This window comes from Lissotriton helveticus, chromosome 4_1 (assembly GCF_964261635.1).
Source record: "Lissotriton helveticus chromosome 4_1, aLisHel1.1, whole genome shotgun sequence".
NCBI lineage: Eukaryota > Metazoa > Chordata > Amphibia > Caudata > Salamandridae > Lissotriton > Lissotriton helveticus.
This window is the reverse complement of record NC_136063.1, coordinates 1,602,192,268-1,602,212,465: the sequence shown is the minus strand read 5'-3', so window position 1 is coordinate 1,602,212,465 and position 20,198 is coordinate 1,602,192,268. Positions and strand designations below refer to the sequence as shown.

The 20,198-nt window shown below is 45.8% G+C and overlaps 1 protein-coding gene across 2 annotated transcripts in view; it reads left to right on the top strand.

The window, feature by feature from the left end:
* Positions 1-20,198, top strand: part of SEPTIN7 (septin 7) — a 525,571-nt gene that overhangs the window by 395,198 nt on the left and 110,175 nt on the right. For both annotated transcript variants that reach the window (XM_078688225.1, XM_078688224.1), the window contains exon 7: positions 9,768-9,860. In XM_078688225.1, the coding sequence (XP_078544351.1) occupies positions 9,768-9,860 (93 nt within the window). The remainder of the gene's footprint in view (positions 1-9,767; positions 9,861-20,198) is intronic.

Sequence of the window (20,198 nt, the reverse complement as noted above, 5' to 3'; positions counted from 1 at the left end):
GCACCCTCTGCAATTGCCACCCATTTCCAATACTTGTGCCACTCATTTCCATCAGTGCTAGGCTGCTAGCAATCCACTGGCAAGTGGCACACTGTGGAGGATAGGTGATTTTTAGGTCTCGACTATTCTATTCCGCAAGGAATAAATAGACTAGAGTATTGTGGGCCAAATAAGCTTTGAAACCATTGCGGATTTCGTACAGTGCATGTTCTCATACACGTGCTTTTTACCATTTGCTCCCGAGCCGCCTTACTCCCACTTCAAAGGGATCCGCTCCCCCGCCCACTCGCATTTCTTCCCCCCCCCCTTCACAGCAATGCCAAGAGCTTGTTTTTTGTTGGCTCTGCTCGCATCTCCCCCCTCCCTTTTGGTTAGTTTCATTTGCCTGTACTTCTCACTAGACACTTATTCCAAATCGCTGTGACTCATGCTGCTCTGCTTGTTTGACATGGGCATTAACATACAATACAATTCTGAATTCAGCCAGCGCACACATATAATTTGAGACCAGACACGCAATGAGCCGCTATGCAGCAGTCAGCCCTTGTAAATCATAAAGCTCGTCAACCACAGATCACTCCCAACCTGCAAAGTGGCCAGCCACCCTCATAACCGTATTAATCAGAACATTGTCATTGACAAAACGCTTCAGTGCACGATATCTAGTGAAATGCTACTTTCTTTTGTAAACAAAAGAGGGCTCCCAGGAAAAAAACATTCATTTTTATGTAAAAAGGCCTCTGCAATTGAATATTTCTTAGTATTTTATACAACGGGAATGACTTTTTAAAGCAGTTTTTTAATAGTACATTCGTCACATATTACAGTCTACTAGCTGAATGTCTCTCTCCTTTTCGGTCTTTTTCCTCTTTAATTCTCGCAGTAAGCAGACAACAGGCGCCACTGGGCCTGAAGGCAGACAGAGCCATCCTGCTTGATTAATGGCTTTGCATTCCCATGTGTTCGCAGTAAACATGCCCGAGGCGCGAGCCCCATCCGACTTGCGCGCACTCAGCCTCACTACCCCTCCCACCCTTTCGACTTCAGGCATTCAAGCGGGAAGCATGACGCAGAGCCCATTGTGTAGCTAAAACGTTTTGTTTTTTCAAAATGCACACCATGTTTTATCTTTAATACACACAGGCTAACACTTTCAACGGAAGCATGGATAACATACTTTTTGCAGCTGCGCCGCCTATCTTTTGCTTTGCATGGCACGGCGTATTGCTTGAAGCTGTTTTTGCTTCCCCCTCCTGCTCCGCATTATGAGCCCTCCCCCACCCTCTGAACACAAATGGAGCCTTTCTCAATTAAGCAGCAACGCTCCCTCATTCCTCCTCCCTCCCGTAGCCATTCCCTGCTCTGCCCAACTCCTCCCTCGCTCCCAACAACCCCATGCACAGGTCCTGCGAGCTCCTATAATGTGCGGGCTTCATAGCAGCATTTGTATTTTTAAAAATATAGCGTTTGTAGAAGCATTTCCATCCACAGCCATTCGCTACTTTGCCCGACCCCTCTCTCACCCCCAACAGCCCCATGTATAGGTCTCATGGGCACCTACTGGGTACGGGCTTCACTGCTGCAGCATTTGTATTTTCAAAAGAGTAGCGTCCACGACCGATAGCACCAATTCAATGTAAGTCCCTTTATAAGTTACCTTCCTTTTCCTTCACTCGCGGCAGCTGCTTTCATTCACTTCGTTAATTCTTCTCCCAAAGCGCCTGCACACTAACAACGTGTGCATTATTTATTTCTAATTTGACCTGACCGCATGCCTGCAGCCTGTCGATTTCCTCGCCGCCTTGCACCCTAGGCCTCACGGCCTATTAGTAAGTAATATCACCAATACCGAGTTGTTTCTGCTCCTTTACAACCCTGGTCAGTTAATGCTCAATTAAGTTTTATTAATTTCCATTATTGTAGTAGCCCTGCTCCCCTCCGGTGCGTCCTCTGCGATCCAATACAGCAACAACGCTGCTGTCAGCTTAAATTACCTGAGCTCACACTGACCTTAGTAGTTGCCTCAGTAAGTGCATTGTTTTGTTGTAAGTTGCCCTGTCTTTAGCTGCTGTGCGAGTATTGGGAGTTCTTGCATCCTTCTATGCTATGAGAAGCTGTGCTCTTACTTGGCACTGTGCTCATCGTCATGTTCTCTTTTAAAAAAATGACTGATGTGTACACTTGGTCTGGAAGGACAATCAGTTGATATGACTCGGCAAAGTACCCAAGAGTCTAGCAGAAGCACAGACGTCTAGCTGCAGCCAGTCACAGATCTCTACAACACATTGTTTGTTGGTATGTAACTTGGCATATAGTGTGTATGTCCATGTCCTTTTGATGTATAATTCAACTCCATTTTATTCACATACACCAAAACCCTGTGGGGTGCAGCGTTTAGTTACCTTCAACAGCACTTGTTTGCTGTGTACACTTTGCAATGCAGTTAAAAAAACAGGATAAGACCAGCTTCTCTCCCTCTTTCTCCATGTTCATGATGCCTGCTCTAAACTAAACTAACGTTTCGTTTTTTTTAAAGGCTACATTTGGGAAAAAAAAGATGGCCTTATTTAACAGAATTCAAAAAGAACCTTCCAAAATTACGTTTCAATTTGTTTCTCGAACACACCCACTCGTAGATGTCTATTCTAACCACAAGAAAAGCATTTACACCAGCAGTTAGTGTCACGCCCTCTCTCTATGCACCTCCCTAAATTAATTCAATGAATGATGATGCGGGGGATGTCATCAGGTTCTTCTCACCCTGTCTCTACATCCGCCGCTGGGGGGTGCTCTTTTCTCACAGTAACCTGCGCTCAATAATGTCCTGTCTCTCTTTATTGTACTCTATTGCAGGCGGTCTCTCCACTCGTACCCTGTCTCTTTCACCCTGCAGACTTTCTCTATCTCGCTCGATACCCTTTCAACCATGAACTCTACGTGTCACGTCATTCTAATCATGTCAACCTGCCAAAACAGAGCCTCAGTCTCTCCTCCTCCCCCGACTCTCCATCCAACACAACCTCCCTCTGCCCACACTCACCACATGCCCCTGCCTGTCCTCTCCTCCTGTACATCCATCACGTTTCTACTCCTTCTCACTCTGTTGTGCGTTTATGGTAGGTTGTCATTCTGTCCTCGTTGCTCATTCGGTTTTCATCATCTTTCACCATGTCCCTTTACTCTGTACATTCATTCTGTTGGTCTTTCACACCACATCACTCGGGGACACCACCACATCACTCGGGGCCACCACCACATAACTCTGGGCCACCACCACATCACTCGGGGCCACACCACATCACTCGGGGCACCACCACATCACTCGGGGGGACCACCACATCACTCGGGGGGACCACCACATCACTCGGGGGGACCACCACATCACTCGGGGGGACCACCACATCACTCGGGGGCACCACCACATCACTCGGGGACACCACCACATCACTCGGGGACACCACCACATCACTCGGGGACACCACCACATCACTCGGGGACACCACCACATCACTCGGGGACACCACCACATCACTCGGGGACACCACCACATCACACCACCACATCACTCTGGGACACCACCACATCACTCTGGGGCACCACCACATCACTCTGGGGCACCACCACATCACTCTGGGGCACCACCACATCACTCTGGGGCACCACCACATCACTCTGGGGCACCACCACATCACTCTGGGGCACCACCACATCACTCTGGGGCACCACCACATCACTCTGGGGCACCACCACATCACTCTGGGGCACCACCACATCACTCGGGGGCACCACCACATCACGCGGGGGCACCACCACATCACGCGGGGGCACCACCACATCACGCGGGGGCACCACCACATCACTCGGGGGCACCACCACATCACTCGGGGGCACCACCACATCACTCGGGGGCACCACCACATCACTCGGGGGCACCACCACATCACTCGGGGGCACCACCACATCACTCGGGGGCACCACCACATCACTCGGGGGCACCACCACATCACTCTATTTTCAAAGCCAACACATATTAAAAAAATGTGTCATTTACAATACCAATAGCTCACACTTTCCTAATGCGAGACCTATTGCATTGCAAATGCTTATTACTTTTAGAATTCTGTGGGCCATGAAGGTCCCTCCCAGTTGCCAACTATGCAAAAGCGTTTTTTAAGAACTCCCGATACCCTAGTGAGGGGGGGAGGATGGCATATTGCCCATCGACTATTTTCAAGGCAGGGGAAGTTGGTTAAGTATCCCCTCCACTCCAGAATTTTGGGCAGGGAATCTATAAATCCTAGTGCCATTAGGCAAGATGCTTAAAGGCCTGTATTATCCCTGCCCTTTCTGCAGAGGCAATGTCCGTACATGCCTCCCAAGCCTTTCGAGGGAAGGGAATCGCACCACCGGCAACAAACAAACCCAATTTGTACATCCCCTTTGCAGCTGCTGTATAACCAATGTAACCAATGTATTGTATTGGTGGTGGTGCATGAACTCCTGGTGGAAGGTTATTTCACCTTTTACCTTAAAGGATGGCGTAGCATCACATCACACCAGTGGGTACTCCAAATTATCTACAACTGATACGCCCTCCGCTTTTACTCCTCATGATATGCCTCCTACACCATGCCTCCTCCTCAAGGACCACTTGTGCATTCTGCGAGAGGAAGTTTAGGCTCTCTTGGACAAGTGAGCCATGGAGAGGGTACCAGCGACAGAAGTCTGGACGTGTTGTTACACTCGTTAATTACTATTTGGTGCCCAAAAAGAACAGAGGCCTTTGCCATGTCCTCGACCTTTGCTTTTGAACTTCTTTTTCAGGAAGCTCAAGTTAGAAATGCTCACCCTGGGCCAAGTTCGGTTGGCTTGGCACCAAGGAAACAAGTCAAATTCTATCTCTGTGTTGGAGGAGACTACAGAAGACATGTTGTTGTGGCTACTAGACCATAGTTTAGTTCAAACCCCTCTCCCTACCCCACCAAGAGATAAAGGTTCTGACTAATGAATAGGGGGCTAAGGTGGGGGAACCACCTGGGAGAGGTGGAAATCAGAGGACTGTGCTCTCCGGTAGAAGTCCGTCTCCACATCAACTTGTTAAATTTTAAGGCGATTTGCTTGGCACTGAAGGCATTCCTCCTGTCTTTTAAAGGAGAACAGGGGTTCGTTTTTACAGACAACACTACCTCCATGTGTTACTGCAACAAACAGGGCAGAGTGGGATTGTGGGTTATGTGCCAGGCAGCTTTCTACCTTTGGAAGTGGCTGAATTGTCAGTGTGTCGCAGCTCTGAAGATCAAAAGACACCAGGCCCACGTCATCCTTGTGGCTCCGGACTAGTCGATGAAAGTGGTTCCTTTAACTTCTGACCATGAGCATCTATCCTCCGATCTGCTGCCCCTTCAGAAGGACCTGTGCAGCCGCAAGACAATGTCTTGCACCGAGCCTGCACAACTTACACCTCCATGCATGGAAATTGAGCGGGTACGGTTGATGAAATTTGAGTTTCTACTGAAGTAGTAAATTTCTTCTTAGCAGCCATGGACTCCTCCACCAAAACAGTTTCTGTGGGACACTGGGAGAAGTTTGTTGCTCGGTAGTATTCCTCCCAAAATATCCACTCTCTTCAGCACAGTTGTTTCACATACTGTTGTTTTCTTTCTCTTGCTAAAAAAGGACTTGCTGTGACAACAGTTAAGGATCAACTTTTGGCCTTCCTAGTCTTGTCAGCCACTTTTATTCAAATCAGCTGTTTTGATGAGATTTTTGAAAGTGCTGACCCATATGTTCTTGCCAACACCATTTGTAATGCCTCAATGGGGCCTTTATTTAGTTCTCACTTTTCAAATGTGTGGCCCATTTAAAGTAATGCAGAGCTGCTCTCTGCGCCTACATGAACTCGAGATGACTTTCCTCATAATGATCACGTCGGCTCATCCCATGAGGAAATTACAGGCACTGTCTGTTTAGCAGCTGGACTCCACCTTTTCCCTGGACAAACTGGTCCTCAGTACAAAAGCGTAACCTCTCCTGAAAGTTATCATGCCTTCCCACAGTTTATCACCCTGCCTTCTTCACCCTGCCTCCTTTTAAAAAAAAAATGTTTTATTGAGGTTTTATGTTTTACAACGCTTGCGGGTACTATGTAATTAAGGAAGGAGCATGCAAAGACTGACATTCTTGTTTCACCAGTGTAAAATAAACATGGACGATTAATAATCGGTTACATGACAATGACATAAACTGACAAACCTAGTTAATAAAGCAATTTAAACAAACATTGAAGACTCGATGGCTCGACTGGAGCTATATGCATTAGAGTGTTTTGTACAGCAGCCAAACTTAGTTGGCTCAGAGGCCCTACGAAGGCGGAATGGATCTGGTAGAAGAGGATAAATGAAACCTTCAACCTGTGGGGGTGACCCGAAAGCGGGGCAGTAATTCAGGGTAAAGGAGGCATCGGGGGGAGCATGATTGAACAGGAAGGAAGTCGTTCTCATCTTGACCCAAAGAGAATGCTAACCTTTTACATCAGTCACATTGAACAACATCAGAAGGACAATCAACTCTTAGTAGGGTTATCTGGGGTTGAACAGGGGAAGGCTGTACAAAAAAAGGACCATTTTCAGATGGCTTGTCATGTGTAGCAAGATATGTTTTGCACTAGTAACCTCAAGAAAGCCTACATGCTCATTCCACCATAGCGAAAGGTGCTGCTGTGCATTGTACCTGTCTCGGACATCTGGCAGGCTGTTATGTGGGCATCCATTCACAAAGCACTACTACCTGGATAGCTATATCCGGCGTGATTGGCTCTTTGGCTGGTCAGTCCTGCAGGATTTCCTGGTCTGAATCATTTCACATACCCACCTGGGGAAACAGTGCTTTGGTATCTATTCACAAGATGAGGAGTCTGTAGTTAGAATTTTCAATTAAAAGAACAAGTTACATTTGATAATGCTGGAGAGACTCTAATCTCTGACCAAGGGGTCTGTAGGCAAGGGTGTCTCGGATTCTACAGACCCCTGGGACCCTGCCCCGTCTTCTGCCACGGCATCTCTGACTCCATCCACCCTTTGGCCATCTGCTTGATTCTTTACATCGTCCTAGGAGACCCATGCTTCCATCTGAGAACACTGAAGATGCTATCACGGCTGACCTCCTAGAAAGTATGGTCAACCGTGAACTTCAACAGCTGGTCTCCTACCCCAACCACACTGCGGGGCACACGCTCAACTGTATTTTCTCAGCCAGCAACAGGATAATATATTCAGAGGAGCTATCCTGGACCGACGACCACAGCATCCATTTTCTCATCTTAGAACCACTAACACCTCCCGCCTCTACCGCCAGCGAGACACAGTGCCGCTGGGCAAAGATATCAGAACAACGATGGACCAACGCCCTGAACTTCCACCTACCCACCACCACTGGAGACACAGAACAAGCGGTGGGCAACTTTGCTAACTGACTCACTGCAAACGCCGATGAAGTCGCACCAAAGAAACCCACTTACCCCAAGAAATGAACACAACACCCCAACTGGTTCACAGAAGAACTGAAAATCCAGAAATGTGACTGCAGACTGAAGGAAAGAAGATGGCATGCCAGTAAGACCTTCGAGGACCTAGAACGCTGCAAAGATGCCCTGAACCGATAACAGCACCTCCTGAAGAACACCAAGAAGACCACCCTAGCCACCCGCATTAAGGACAACTCCAGCAACAGCAAGGAACTTTTCAACATAGTTAAGGAATTCACCAACCCCTTAACAATTGAAAATATTACACCCTCGCAAGCTCTCTGCAACACCCTTGCAGACTCTTTTCACAACAAAATCAGTGCCATTGCCCAAGACTTTGTGTTCCAACCCTTCAAGGACAGCATCACCCGTATGAGGCCAACTGTGATACACCCAGACCAGCCCACCTTGTGGAACATTTTCTATGAGAATGAAGCGCAGTCTATCATGAAGTCCATCCACTCCAGAGCCTCAGCAGACCTCTGCCCACACCATTCATTCAATCTCGACAATCAACCCATCAGCAAAGAACTCGCCACGGTCTTCAACTCCTCAATCACCACTGCCCACTTCCCCCAGAAAGGGAAACATACTGAAGTGAAGCTGCTGATGAAGAAGCCATCCGCGGACCCAGGGGAACCTAAGAAAAGCCGACCGATCTCCCTTTCCCAGCTAAGGTCATTGAGAAAGCCATCAACGTCCAGCTTTCTAAACCTCTGGAGAACCACAACCTTCTGGCCCCCTCCCAAACAGGCATCAGAGCTAACCACAGCACAGAGACCACCCTAGTCGGAGCCACAGATCACATCAGAATCCTGTTAGACCACGGAGAAGCCTTCAACACGTATCCCACCACACACTGAATCCCACAGATTGGAATCCAAGGAGCGGTTCTCAGGTGGATCGCATCCTACCTCACTGGAAGAATGCAGAAGGTCATCCTCCTGCCCTACTCCTTGCTCCCTAAGAACATCACCTGCAGTGTACCCCAAGGCTCATCACTCAGCCCAACCTCCTTCAACTTATACCTGACACCCTGGCAAACATCATTAAGAGCCACAGACTTAATATCTCCTACGCCGACGATACTCATCTCATAATTTCCCTGACTAATGACCGAGCGATCACCAAAGACAAGTTCCAAAGATGCATGAAAGACGTGGCCGCCTGGATGAACAACAGCTGTCTCAAACTCAACACCAACAAGACAGAAGTACTCCTTTTCAGGAAAGGAAAGGACACCCTCTGGAAAACACATGGTGGCCACCTGAGCTGGGCCTAACCCACTGAACATGCCCACAACTTCTGTATTATCCTCGACAGTCAGCTATCCATGAAGAAGCTGGTTAACACCGCCTCCTCACCCTCCGAATACTCCGTAGTTCTTGAGATGGCTCCCACCCAACACCAGGCGAACAGTCAAGCAAGCGTTTGTAACCAGCAGACTAGACTACAGGAACTCCCTCTACGTAGGAATACCTGCCCAACTCATTTTTGAAACTCCAGACTATCCAGAAAACAGCTGCGAGACTCATCCTCGACCTCCCCAGATGGACTCCTATCACCCCATACCTCAGAAACTTAACTGGCTACCGGTCGCAAAGAAATGCTAATTCAAGCTGCTCACCGCAGCTTACAGGGCACAAAACAACGAAGGACCGGCGTACCTCAACAATGGATTGAACTTCCACCAACCTACTAGGAAACTCTGCTCCGAATCCCTCTCCCTAGCAGCCACTCGACGCATCCATTGGGTGATCAGTGGAGGCCGCCTCTTCTCCCACCTGGAGGTGAAGACCTGCAACAACCTTCCTCTACACCTCCTAGCGTCACCATTGATCCAGCAGTTCAAAAAGGACCTCAAGACCTGGATGATCAACCAATAGGAGAACATGCAGCTTGCCCTCCCAGCGCCTTGAGACTCTCACTGGCGATGCAGCTGCCCCCACCTTATATTGATTGATAGACCTGTATGCCGTGTGTTGTAAGGCCCTGATGAAACTCAATTTTAAAATGCTGCTTGTGGTTAATGTAATAATTGCTTCTTCGCTGCATGCTTTCTGTTCCGTTATTTTTACAGTACTACATTTCCTTGAAATAAGCACACTTTGAGCATTATCAAAACAACTCAAAGCTAACAAACAAGCAATACGTCGCAAAATCCTAATGTTGAGAATTTCAAGTTGGTGAAAAATGTCTAATGAAAAGAACTGAAAAATGTTTTCTTGTTTCTTTCATTTTCTAGATAATGAAAGAAATACAAGAACATAAAATTAAGATTTACGAATTTCCTGAAACAGACGATGAAGAAGAAAACAGGATTGTAAAAAAAATCAAGGTACATAAACCTGTTAAAGTAAGGTAATTCTGTTATGATTCTACTTTCCACTGTGCACTACAATCTGATCTCTCTTCTGGGCTGTGGTGAACTTGAAAAACCTTTTTCAAACTGGGGAAATAAGTTGTTTTCAAGCTTTCTCTGCATTAGAAAGTGACACTTTCTGTCATCCTCTGTAAATTCATATGTACAAAGACAGTTTTTTTGGTATCCACAGGACGTTGACGCTCTGACCTGTTTTGAGGTCTGTGATAGGCCTTAAATGGTTTTGCGCCTGTTCGTAGTCTTCGAAAAACACATCAGTGTTAAGAGTAGAATTGTTTTCCAGTTGCTGACCACAAAACCAAGGACACATTGTTTGAAGTGGAGATCCTGGGTCCTAAACAGGCCTGGGCGTAGTTCGTGGAGTTTTGCTATGCAGAACTCCGCTCTGTGACAAAAATACTCCGTGAAGTTCCGCAAGTGGTAGAGTGCTGTGCTAACTGCTGTTCATGCTGGTTTTACTGCCACTCTGGTAGAAATTGTGCCCGAGTTGTAGCTTGTGAACCTACCATTTGCAAGCAGGGATAAAACTGCTTCACTACGCAGAGCGGAGTTCACAACCCAGGCCTAGCTCCTAAATGCCATGTATAAGTAATTTCAACAGGCGTATGCTTGTTTTTCAAATTGTCCATTATTCACATGTGATGATGCTTACTCGTCCTTTGGGTTGCAAGCTCTCATCTTAAGAATGTATCTTACTAGTCCCTTTACGTCCGTGATGGGCACATTTAGCACCCCCTGTGCCTGGGAACTATTCAATAGGTATCTAACACTTTCCATGATGACTTCCTTGACTGGTCGTGAAGTAAGATTTTAGAGTCCAAGTCACCCTAATCTGTGTCCCTTAATGCACTCTGCTTTACCACCATCATTAACAGTTCCTCTGTGAGCCTAGACTGGGTTTTAGAGAATTTTAATGTAACTGAGCACACGTGTTGGGAACTTCCTCATATGTGCGCTCGTAGAGGATTTCAGGGCTTGAGTAATAATCATAATAGGGCTTCGTCCAACACCCTCTGCATTCCACGATGGAGAAAAAGTCTGACTGCTGCATTCTAACTCTTAGCATGCCCAGCCATGGCACACTCGGGGTGGGGAGCAAGCTAACCTAAGATGCTCACGATGATGCAAGGTTGATGTGACATCATCCTCAATCTGGTAGTTTTGCTATTACATATTGGGAAAGTCTAAGATACTGAGACCGGGAGGACTAGAGGTATTATGCTTGGTCAGAGCATTACCATTTGCCGAGATTTAATATTTATTTGTCATATTTGGTGACAGACAGCTGGTAATAATTAAAAACAATAAAATTTTGTTTAGAATTTTTTTTTAAAGCAAAATGCCATTACTCACAATGTGAGCGAGCAAATGGCTGGTGTGCACTCACCTATTTCACTAAGCTGTATGTTGGGGTGGATTGAGGCAAACTTCTAATGACATCTGAATAGATCAATGTACGTATAGGACTGACCTAAAGGCCCCTTGGAGGTATATATTTGTGTGTGTTTTATATAATGCTTTTAGGCTATTAAGATAGTTAAAGCAGTCTATATGCCAGACCTAAAAAGTACAGTGTAACAGAAATATACAAGTAGTTACATATGTGTAAAGAAGTCCTGTGAGATTCACCTTCACATACAGAACTGAATTTAATCATTTCATTTTTCCTTTGATTTATAAGCACACTCCTGTACCAGAAAAAATGGGTCAACGTGGTTAGGGGCACTTTATTAAAACGCCGACATGACAAATGCAGATATAAAGGCGTTCGATTGACTCTCCGCCTTTCCCCCTCTTGGTAACCGTTTCAAAATAAGGGCAGTTTTCTTTCCCGAGAGTGGACCTTTCAGGCAGTGGGGCTATTAATACGAAGCCGTCACAATCTGTCCTGTTTCATCAATTGTTTTTGCACTGCTGATAAGGATTCCAGGCCTCCCAAAACGTATAACTCCTACATTCCTGGAACCATGACCCTGTTTTCTAGTTCAGCGACTGGCATCACATTTGAACATAATAGGAACTGAGCAGCTCAGACATGTGCTTCCTATTCTCTCGACAGCTACAGCTTTTTCTAACCAGGCCATTGCAGAAACGTCCCCAAAAAGATGAAACGTAGCAAAGGAGTTGCGTGTTGTTGGCTTGCATCCTTCAGTGGTTTAAGTTGTCCATGAGCTAGCGCTCAACTGAGCATTTGCGGCTGGTGTCTTGTGTGATGGACATGTCTCGCGTCCAAATCAATTCAGGGCTGATTCTGAGCTTCTTACCTACCAGGTAAGTGATTTAAGAACAATGTAATTGCTACATTACGTCGTGCTGCATCGGTAGGAAGCAGCAAGTAGTATACGATAAAAATGGCCATTTATTAACTTGCTGTAAAAGTCATCGGCCCTTTCCACTTTACTATTTAACCAGTATTACAGCTTGAGTAATTTTTTCATCTCCTATCTTTCCTGTTCATATTGAAAACCATCATTATCCTCTAAACTTCTTTGACTATGTCCACATCTCTGTAATAGCCGACCACTTCATCATTCTTGAGTTGTTTTTATTTTGGTTACGGGACAGAGAATACTTTCATAGTAGAAAGCGCTATACATAAAGTTATTAAAATAAGCATGGTCAGTACTTTGAGAAATGTTTTAGGATGTTTATTTGCACTGTCAGATCCTGGTCGGGGAGGGGCACAGGACAGGCCGTAGCTACTCGGCCCCAAGTGTGGTGGTTAAGGTCATTTGCCACTGGGGCGATCTCACTATGCCTCTACAAACTGGGCCAAGTACAACCGTTTCCGCACAAAACTCTCCGGGTAGCAAGGGCAAGCAGTCACCGCCTTCTGGGTGGCAGGTTCTTGTTGTAGATAGGATGGTAAGTGATGACAGGAAACTTCTAGTTGATTACATGTAGATTTATTGTAGGACACAGCTGAGCACAAGCCTCGTCAGCTGACCAGACCACCAACTGACACTCGTGGAATTCTCCAGGTGGAAGTCAGAACATACATAGGCATTGTGGTAGAGAGAGAACAAGAAAACACAAAGAAAGGACTAAGACAAAAGACAACCATAATACATGAAGAATCAATGTACAACACATCTCCCTCCTTAATAGAAAAGAAATAAAGGAAACAAAGATTACAATACAAAAGACTGCAACGACAACCACAAAGACAAAAGAGTATTCAGAAACACAGAATGAAACGAAACACTCAGATGAAACAAAACACTCAAACAACACCTACCCCATGTTGTACAATAACGAAATAAATTCGAAATATCAATACACTCCATCCCCCTCTCTTAGAGATTGGGAGAAACACAACCTACCCCAAGAAAGTTAAAGAAACCAAAAGTTCCCTTTTTACGGACACACAGACAGTGTAAACAAGACCTCTCAAAATGAGGAACAACATAAGGAACCAAGCCTGGTAAATAACACAACTTTCCTTAAACAGGGCACACCTCAGGATAGACAACCAGGGAACTGACATGAGCAATGACCAATAAGAGCAGATGAGTAATGACCAATAAGAGCAGCACTCACCCTACAACCCATTTCAGAAGAACTAAACCAGACAACTGGAGAACTAATAAAGGTATTGATTACTCACCGACTCTACACCCTCCAAAGTAGACTACACCACAAGACAGCACAAGATGGTTAACCTGGAGATTGACTAACTTCCAACACTTTTGCTCCACAGAAGGGTACAACACAGAGTACAAACCCTGAAACTAAACCTTACAGCATGTCATGGGCACCAACAGGCCCCACACTCACACCAAAGAAGAGTATACCAATGAGTAAAAACATCACTATAGGAAAGTACAACAACGACAACACACACAGGTTGCACAGGGTTCACACCCTGGAACTTATACATCAACATGCCCTACATAGGGTATGCCATGGGTACCAACTGGCCCACACCCTCCTCATAGAAGGGTACACCATTGGGTAAAAGACACCAGCATAGGAAAGTACAACAACAACAACTCACACAGGTTGCACAGGGTTCACACCCTGGAACCTATACATCAACATGCTCTACATAGGGTATGCCATGGGTACCAACTGGCCCCACACCCTCCTCATAGAAGGGTACACCATTGGGTAAAAGACACCAGCATAGGAAAGTAGAGACACAACAGCTCTCAAAACACTTTCCACACTGACCCCCAAAACACTCTACATAAGCCCTCCTAGATAGAGTACAACGGAGGAAATGGCCCTTCAGATTAGAATGAGACACAAAAAAATCAGTGTAACCTCATAATAAAGAATACAAAAGGAGAAGAGACGCGTTGAAACCATCATCACTCACTTGGTGTTGACCTCTCACAATAATGCAACATTTACTAACAAACTCGGTGACCTAACCAGCAACAACACAACAAAACAGGGTGACAATAAACGTTGCACAAGGTTCATACCTTGGAATTTATACTCTAACACGCCCTACGTAGAGTACACCATGGGTACCGACTGGCCCCACACCCTCCCCAAAGAAGGGTACACCATTGGGTAAAAGACACCGCCATGGGAAAGAACAGCCACACACTTTCCACATTGACCCCCAAAATACAAGCTACAACAAACGTTGCACAAGATTCACACCTGGAATATATATATACCAACACGTCCTACATAGAGTATACTATGGGTACCGATTGGCCCCACCTCCTCCCCAAAGAAGGGTACACCATTGGGTAAAAGACACCGCCATGGGAAAGAACAGCCACACACTTTCCACATAGACCCCCAAAATACAAGCTAATGAGCTGCCTAACAACAAGATACAACAGCTCGTGATCCTGATCTTTCTCAGAACCTCTCTGTAACAATTCGCTGTCATAAATCCGTAGACCTGGAATATCTTGAAATTCTTCAGTCTCAAATCTTCTTCCTGGATTCGTTCCGACACAGAATCTTCACCTTGCTTCAGTGACATGCTCCAGGACTCACAGTCTCAATTTAGATTTAACTAAGTTTAGAAGTCACCATCAGTACAATTTCAGTCCCAGACACTTGACGGTAAACTTAGTCCTCTCCCAGCTAGACACTGAAATTCTTGTCTCTTTCCGGTCCCGAAACACATATCGACTTTTCTCTGTAGCTAACTTGGATTCTTCATCAACGTTGTGGACATACAGTCCAGAGACTCACTTACAATTTACTGACCAGAGTCTCTTGTTCGTCAACATTGTGGACCTACAGTCCAGAGACTCACTTACAACTTGCTGACCAGAGTCTCTCATTTGGAACCTTTGTCTTCCGTTATGGATTTACCAACCAGAGACTCACTTGGGACTTGCCATCCCGAGTCTCCCCAGGAACTTTTTCTCGTTGCGGACTTACTGTCCAGAGGCTAACCTTGTACTTACAGTCCAGAGACACACCTTTGTTTTTTTTTTTTTTTTTACTACTATTGAGGACTCGCTGTCCAGAGGCTCACTTTTGACTTACAATCCTGAGTCTCTTCAGAGACTTTAGCCCCTCGTTGTGGAAACACTGTCCAAAGAGAAGATTACTAAGAGCAGTATCACAAGCGATGTAATGAAAATCATTTTCTTTCTTGAAGCTTTCACTCCAAAAGATGGATTCGTCCATCCTTGCTGTAAATCTTGGAACCTTAGTACCAAGTACGGGTTTACTGACTTTGTGTCCGTTGTGGACTTCATGTCCAAACTCTGACCTAGGACCACAGTTCCCGTTGTGGACTTTCTGTCCAGACACTCACTTGGAACTTTTGTCCCCGTTGTGGACTTACCGTCCAGAGTCACACGTGGATCCTCTGTCCCCATTGTGAACTCACCGTCCCGAGTCTCACCTGGAACCTCTGTCCCCGTTGTGGACTTACCGTCCAGAGTCTCACGTGGGACCGCTGTCCCCGTAATGAACTTATCACCGAGACTCTCACCTGGGACCACTGTCCCCATTATGGACTTACCGTCCAGTGACTCTCATGGGACCAGGACCTTTGTTCCCGTTGTGAACTTACTATCCAGAGTCTCACTTGGGACCTCTGTCCCCGATGTGGACCTTCCGTCGAGACTCCCACCTGGGACCTTTGTCCCGGTTGATGTTTGCAAGGTGATTTTTCACCATCGGCATTGCTAAGTGTCCCACTGGATGTATTATTTTCTGCTCAGTTATGCTACCTTCCTTCCATAGCTGCTGGATTTGCTAAATTGGTTGGACAGAGACAAAGCCCTACCCAGTGCAGCTTCCATTTTTCTTGAAACCCAGATTTGGTTTGTAACTTTCCTCATCCGTTAATGCACACAGGTGGACGAGTCAAGTCCTGAAAGTGAAGCCCGAAGATGTGGCCTAACGGCCAGTGTGGCTGACTTTGGAGCTGGGGAACCAGGTTTGAATCTGGCGGGAGGCTCAAGCATTCTGTGATTCTTGGCAAATCACTTAATGTCCCTGTGCCTAAAACAAAATGAACGTTTGTAACACAACTGGTGCTCTTGTAAAGCATTCTGATACCTTTGGGTCAAGTTCACACTATATAAAACTGCAACAGCAAAATAAATCTGGAAACAAACGTGATTATTTTAAGACATTTTACATATCTGTCACTGACGTCAGCCTGGAAGCGGGGTTTAGAGTCTAGAACAGCCTCCTTGCAGTGGTCGAAGTGGGCGGTGTCAGCAGCGCACGGCGTGCCCCTACTTCTTTAAATCCATAGATTCTGTTCCCCTACTTCTTTATTCTAAAGATGCGTCCCAGGACGGCATAGCCAAAGCCTACAGATTAGGCTTGGGGATGGGCTGGTGGGCAGAGAAGGAAAAGGACTCTCTTTTCCTTCTTGACCAGGGAAGACAAGGACCATGTCCGCGTCTTCTTTGCCACTGGCAGCTGTCGATCCCCACCCTACCCCCTTTATTCCACTTTTTTTCTCTCTTTGTCTCGCTCCGCCTCACTTACTGAAAACCGTGACTTCAAGAAACGGTTCTCACCCACTTTTCCTCCTTTCATTTATTTGTTCCCCTGTGAAATGGATCCAAAAAAAACCCCACTTAAGCTGGAAATGTTGTCTTTTTCTGACATTGTTCGATTCCAAAATGCAGCCTCAGGAATAAAAGGTCAAAAATAACTGAATAAAACAAGACCGAGTGGTAGCAAAGTGGGCAGATTCATTTTATTCACATCTAAACACATTAGCGCTACTTTACAGAGTTTGCCAGTGAAGCGCTACTTTTGTTTTCTTGTCTTTCTTTGAACAGCATTGTTTTCCCTGAGTGGGGCAGTGCACCAATCCTGGAGGTCCTGCAATGCCTGATTGGGTGGATTGGAAAACAAAATGTGTACCGCAGCTCTGTGTTAACAGATGTGGTCTTTTTACCTTACTACTTAAGTTTTGTAAGGATATAAGCAATGGTCATTTAAACGGGTCCCTTCTGGGCCCTGTAGTCATGGACTTAACTTTTCAGGCAAAACCACTCACTGATTACTGAATAATGCGTGCACAAGCGTTAAGGTAACGTTGTTTCTGCTTACATTTCACATGCTTTACTTAATCTTGTATTCCCTATTAGTAATTGCTTTTTCGAGGATGTTACTTTTTTAGGCAGCATTTTGCTCTTGTCTAGTGCCTAATTTGTATTGAGCCGCATCCAGGTGATTATAGCGGGGTACAATTGGATTGTAGTTGAAGGAAGTGCGAGTTTCTTCGGGCAGTATGGTGTTCAGTGGGGGAGAGGATGTGGCACTATGGTCAGAGCTGCCAAATTTGGAACTGGGGAACCAGGTTTAGTCTTCATGACCAGTACCCCAGACCACTCTCCTGAGGAAATGCTAGACCTTAAAAGGCGCTGCAAGACTTTAGAAGCCCTGGTGTCATAGCACCAGCAGGTGGACCCTAGCAGTGGCAAGTGTGGGTTAATCTTGAAGGCTTGTCCACCACAACTGAAGATCACCTCCAGTGTTGTGGGCAGGCCTATGAAGCAGCACACCCTAGAGCAAGTGACTCTGTCACTGAGGTCACAAGACTCCTGAGAAGACTCTAGGGCTTCGCGACCGCTGTGACCACACCGGCTGCTGACTTTGGGTGGGGGCATTGTGTTTGCAAGTATATTATGGTTTTAAAAGCGCTTGCTGTCTCCTTCCTGGCCTACAGGAATTTTCAGCAACATTAAAAATGTCATAACTCCGGTGATGAATATTCTTCAGAGAGAGAGAGAGAGATTGGAGTTTTGTCTAATGAAAATTTCATTAGAAAGGTAGCGAAGAGGGTTAATGTGCCTGCTGCAAAGAATATGTACCAGGCGGATTACAAAGTGCACATAATTTAAAAAGGTCAGTGGGTTACTGCATTTGTAAGAGAGATCCTTTTGTTACTTGCAGTTTATAAGTTAAAACCCTAACATAGAACAGTGAGCTATTAACTGTCATCTAAGAACCGCATGCGAACTGCAAGGTATAAATTAGAGCTTCATGGTTTTTGCCCCAGTCTTTGATTATCCTAATGTTGCAACAAGTGTTCTTTCGGATATAAATCAATTCTGATTATTAAAGAGAACCCCCAGCCATGGTATTGTTTTAAATTCTGGGTTTGTGTATCTCCATACCAATCTCTATTAAACTATAGTGCCTACTAGTGTGATTGTCATGTGACTCCTACACCTTTTAGTCCTTGGTCTTGGGTAACATTTCCTGTACAATGATTTACACACGTATAATTGATTGTTTCTATGTAATGTGTGTGATGTAAAGTGCTCTGACACTACATTGGTATGAGTGGCGCTATAAATCAAATAAAATGCATCTGAGAGAAAGTGTGGTTACTTGAGAGGCACTGTTAAAGGGTGATAATGTAATCCGTGGCAGATGTGGTCATTTTGGACACAAAAAACCTTGTTGCACAGGGCCTCACCAGCGCTAATGCCGGCCTTGCCCTTGAGGCCAGTCCGCCTCTCCCATTGGCACCTCCATCGGCTTTGTTTCAGCAGTAGTAGCTGCAACTCACCAGTGATCAGCAATGTAGGATTTTCAGGCACACCAAACTAATTTCGCAAACTTCACACTGTCTGCTTCATGCACACTGGAGAAGCTAGCCCTCTGGCCGCCCGTGGAGTAGTAGGGGGGTGGGTAGGAGGGGTGCTGGCGAGGTTGCTTTGCTTGCCGCCCTGCGGCAAATGTATTGAGGAGCAGGTGCAGGGGAGGGGTGTTTGGAGGGGGGTGCTCTTGCTATTGCCCCCGAGACGGCAGGTAAGAGTGGGGGGTGACCGCCGACTCCAAACTGAAACTCGTGGAGTTCTTTAGGTCGAGCCTAGAGCAGCGCATGCGCTGCTTGCTCGACTTTTAGTAAGGGGGGTTTCAAAGTGCTACCCACAAGCTTTTCCTGGCCTAAAGCTTGCATGCATGTGCGAGTGAACGCGCGCAGCCATCTGCTTTCTTATCTCATTAAGTCTTGTTTTACAGTTTGAGCCGTCATGGCTCATTAAGTGCTTTTGCGCGCAGCACGCGCACCCAACTCCCTCCGCCTCTCTTCCGCTCCAGCCCCCATCTGTGCATTCCACGCAGCCGATGCTTGTTTTTTGTTTGTTTTTGATTTGTGCAGCTGTTTGGTGACTTGGGAAGACAAACTATTTTCAGCATACAAGACAACCGTTGTAAGGGAGCGTACTTGAAGATGTACCCTTTTTACACATATGCCCTTAAACACGCTCTTGTTCCCACTTATCATAGTGTGATCTGCCTTTCCTGTTTTTGTGCCAGTAACTGCATTGCCACTTTTGGAAATGCAGGTTTACTGAGCGTTTGAGAATGTTGTACAGCAACACGTTTATCCTGCAGACTATTAGCATGGGTCTTAGTTGACATGTATTTCGATGGAATCTTACCTTTCACAAACTCACTGGTACTAGACAATGAGTACCTTAAATTCGTTTTTAGTAGGCACACTTTGCCCTCAAAAGTGTGTACCAGACCACAAGCTCGAGCCACTGTGAGAGATTTGGCATTCACTAGACTTACTTCCTCAAGGAGGCATTAAAGAATTTGTTATTTCAGAACGTGATATAACACAAAGCAAAAACGTTCTCCTGGTTTCAGTTTGACAGTAATTAAACTAGAATAAGAGCTATTCTGAGTACTTGCAGTATTTGCTGCCACAGTATTGAGGACTTTGTCCTGCCGGGATTAAAGCCTGTGATGTGCAGTTCACATAGTTGGCTCTTAACCCATTGAGCAATTTTCAGAAGCTTAGGAAGTCCTAAATTCGTGAAGAAGTGAAGTTAGAAGTGCAGTTTAATGTTGCATAATATAGCAGTTCCGAAAAAGGCAGAT